General features: G+C 32.6%; 1 protein-coding gene across 1 annotated transcript in view; it reads left to right on the plus strand.

Annotated features, from left to right (window-relative positions):
- The window catches only part of SEMA3C (sema domain, immunoglobulin domain (Ig), short basic domain, secreted, (semaphorin) 3C), a gene marked incomplete at its 5' end in the record, with an annotated part of 81,340 nt that extends 79,198 nt beyond the window's left edge, over window positions 1-2,142 (plus strand). The window contains one exon of the mRNA XM_012650288.1: window positions 1,269-2,142. Within this exon, the coding sequence (XP_012505742.1) occupies window positions 1,269-1,682 (414 nt within the window). The remainder of the gene's footprint in view (window positions 1-1,268) is intronic.
- Between the last annotated feature and the right edge of the window lie 1,910 nt (window positions 2,143-4,052).

The following is a 4,052-nucleotide window of genomic DNA, read 5'->3' on the forward strand; positions in this document are numbered from 1 at the left end:
TTATGCCTGTAATCTCAGCTCTTTGGGAGGCCAAGGCGGGAGGATCACCTAAGACCAAGAGTTCAGGACCAGCCTGAGCAACATAGTGAGATACCCCATTTCTACAAAAAACAGAAGAATCAGCCAGGCGTGGTGGTGTGCACCCGTAATCCCAGTTACTTGGAAGGTTGGGGCAGAAGGATCAATGGAGCCCAGCTCCTTCTAATGACTATCTCTTTTCTAGTTCTATTCTATTGTCTGCCTTTTAATACTATATTGCCTCTTGGTGCTTTGGTTAATTTTTATCAAACACAATCAATATTTGATTTGTATTTAATTAGCAATAACTTGTCTATTTGCACAGAACTTTATCATTTAGAAAAACATTTCACACGTATTACCTCATTTTGATTTTGGTCAAATTTCTTTTTTCCTCAATGAAAGCATATTCTAGAGTATACATGTCAAGGAACTTCTTACCACTTATTTCTTCAGGGGCAATACTATAGCTGAAACTGTAAGGAAGACGAATTTCAGGCTCTTAGCTGAGATCCAGCAAATGATCATTCTTCTAGTATAAGTTTATAAAGTAATTAAATATTAATCCATAGCTTTTTATTACCTTTACTTGGAATGTAAAATCACTTAGAAGACTTACAATGTAATGACATTCCAGTTCATTTTTAGACATTCTTTATTGTGGAATAATTGGAAAGATCTTTTGATAATGTTCAAAACTCTGCCTCTGCTTATATATTTTTTATTCCAAAGAACAATCATTCATTGAAAAAAAGATAAAATTCACCCTTTAATTGTGGTTTTGTGTTTTTACTGGTGAGTATTTTTACAAATATAAATATAAAATATTTTTATAAATATAAACTTCAAGATGAAATAGGTATTTTAAATTATCCATGTATTCATGTTGGCTGTGATTCTGATTTCAAAAAGCAACCAAAATTCTGTGCTTATACGTTGAGAAACTACTTCTATCTGGGGAAAAGCACTAAGATATTTTTGCCAATATGAATGATACCTTCACCCACTCTTTATTAGATTCAATACCCCTCAGACAAGATCTCCCATGTTAATAATAATAATAATAATAATAATAATAATAAGGCAATGGAACTGGTAGAACTGACCAACATTTTGTGTACACCGAGAAGGAAGCTAAGTAGTACTTAATACTTTTTCCAAATGTGATTTGTTTTTCTGTATATGTTGAACATAGTTCTTTAGGAAATAAGGGTTCAGTTGTAGGAACTTTAGTATGTCTCTCTTTTTAGGTCAAGCTGAATGAACGAATCATAGCCACTTCACAAGGACTGCTGATCCGCTCTGTTCAAGATTCTGACCAAGGACTGTATCACTGCATTGCGACTGAGAACAGTTTCAAGCAGACCATAGCCAAGATCAACTTCAAAGTTTTAGATTCCGAAATGGTGGCTGTTGTGACAGACAAATGGTCCCCATGGACCTGGGCCGGTTCTGTGAGGGCTTTACCCTTCCACCCGAAAGACATCATGGGGGCATTCAGCCACTCAGAAATGCAGATGATTAATCAGTACTGCAAAGACACGCGGCAGCAGCCTCAACAGGGAGGAGAATCACAGAAAATGAGAGGAGACTATGGCAAGTTAAAGGCTCTCATCAACAGCCGGAAAAGTAGAAACAGGAGGAATCAGTTGCCGGAGTCATAATATTTTCTTCCATGGGGTTTATGCTACTCGTAACAAATGCTCTGTCTTCAACGATCAAATTTTGAGCAAAGAATCTTGGGCTTTACTCGGGAAATTCCTGAGAAAGATGATTACTCACTCCTAAAGTGAGTTTTACATGAACTGAAATGAGCATGCATTTTCTTGTATGATATTGACTAGCACTAGACATGTCATGGTCCTCATGGTGCATATAAATATTTAACTTAACCTAGATTTTATTTATATCTTTACTCACCTTTTCTTCGAAATCAACAGTGAGGCTACAAAACTAGAATTGTCACATCCCTCAATTGAACAAGGGCTATAGCCCTGTGTTATTTCTTCCATGCTTTGGGGCTTTAGATTTCTAATTGTGAATGATTTTATATATGAAAACAAATTCCAGAATCACAACTTTCACATAGTAAAAGTCATATAAATGCATGTGACAGAGTGGCTATCAAAAGAAATGTAATATAGATAAAAGACAAGGAAGAGGGCATCTAAAAGTTGTGTAAAAACATGAGTGATTCATATAGAGAAAATGATGAGTTTATATGCTTCCAGTGAAATAGATTACTTTTTTAAGATTGTAAAAATTATCAGTTGCTGATTTCTGTCATTGACCTCTTATTCCTTGTTTTAGGAAGATAAAATCAACAACCTACACCATGAAGATCTTTGATAGGAGTTATATCAGTGAAATAGTTAGGTTTATGTCATTGCCTTCCAAAGAAAATTACTTTCTTATTTTGGAAGTTATTTAAGTTATTCCAGACTCAAAGAATATAATCTTGCACTGTTGAAAGATTACTATTTTTATCCTAATTTTCTAATCTGTGTGGCAAATTAATGTAAGAAGAAAAAAATTTTGAAGTATCAAATTTCTGTATGAGGGGTGAAACTGTAAAATAAAAATGCAAAATCAAAGTGGGAAATGCAATTTTATTAAGAGAATTTATAACAAATGTGGCTACTTTACAAATTCAGTACGCAAGTTCAATGACTCTCACTTTTATTAAAACCAATCTCAGATATCCTACTGATTTTTAAGTCAACGCTTAATTTTTTAATGATTTTTGGGTGTGGTGGTGAGTTGCTCAATATGCCCAGAAAGGAAAAAGCAATATAATATGAATAAAAATGGACATTCTTTTAAAAGAATTATGGTGCATATGTTCACTGGTCTATAAATATACATGTGGTAAGTTTTGTGAGGGATAGAATAGTTATCTTCTAATTTTGATTAGATAACTTTATTAGAATAATACTGAAATTGCTTCCTCCTGAGAAAAAGTAGCTGAAAAAGATATGAATAATTTCCTCATTTTCTCATATTTCTTTTAAAAGCACAACTTTTGCTTTTTCATTTTATTTACTTTTTAAGAAAGGTCAAGTTTCCAGGTAAAAACAGAAATAGTACCATATACCTAATCAATATCTAATACAAAAATTTTATTTATTGTTAACAATCCATGAAGAAGGTAATCAAGGCAGTTGCATTGCCTTTTTAAGCATTGCAGTGTAAAACTTCAAAAACTAAAATCATTGTCAAAATGGGATGTGATCCTTGATAAGAATCTGAGAATATGATGCATTATTTCAGGGGTGGTAAATGATAACATGATAAGAAGAGGTCTCAATGTGGCAAAAAGACCAGATAAAATACACAACATAATACCAAACGTCATTTTAAAAACACTATCGTTCTAAATGTGTATGATTCCAAAGCAATCTCTAATGCAGTTTATTATACAAATGGTTTGCCTGCTTAAAAGGTGTAATTGAAGTTCTTTTCTCCTCCACACGCACAAATACAAATGTGTCAATGTAAAGCCAAAACCACCTTTTGTGCTTATGGCCAAGTTAGTCTATGTATAGAGTTAAAAGCAAAATTGTTTTAGGATCAGCTTCCCTTGCTTCATGTAAGCCCAAACTGATAGACAATAAGGGTGTTTAAATTTATAATATTATTTGTGCTATTTAATATTTTCTATTTTGTGCATTATTGTGTATACTTATTTTACTTTTTTAAGATTATAAAAATTCTTGACCATAACCCTGCCAAATGTAAAGAGAATTTTCTTTCTCAAAAATATTGTTAATGTATACTGAATATTGGTGGTTGATTGATTTTATTTTGTGTAGTTTGACAATTTAATAACTTAATATGTTTTCCATTTGTACTGTACATAAAATTTCTTAGAAATGTACTTTTTTTTAAAGTGTAGGTTTGCGAACATACTTTAGCATGATGAAACTGTCATTACGGTGAATGTTCACTCTGTGTAAGAAACAAACTAAATGTAACTATCACACTAAACTTTAATTGGATATTGAAGAAATTATTGGCCTGGTGAAATAAAACAT

This window comes from Propithecus coquereli, unplaced genomic scaffold (assembly GCF_000956105.1).
Source record: "Propithecus coquereli isolate 6110/MARCELLA unplaced genomic scaffold, Pcoq_1.0 Scaffold32, whole genome shotgun sequence".
NCBI lineage: Eukaryota > Metazoa > Chordata > Mammalia > Primates > Indriidae > Propithecus > Propithecus coquereli.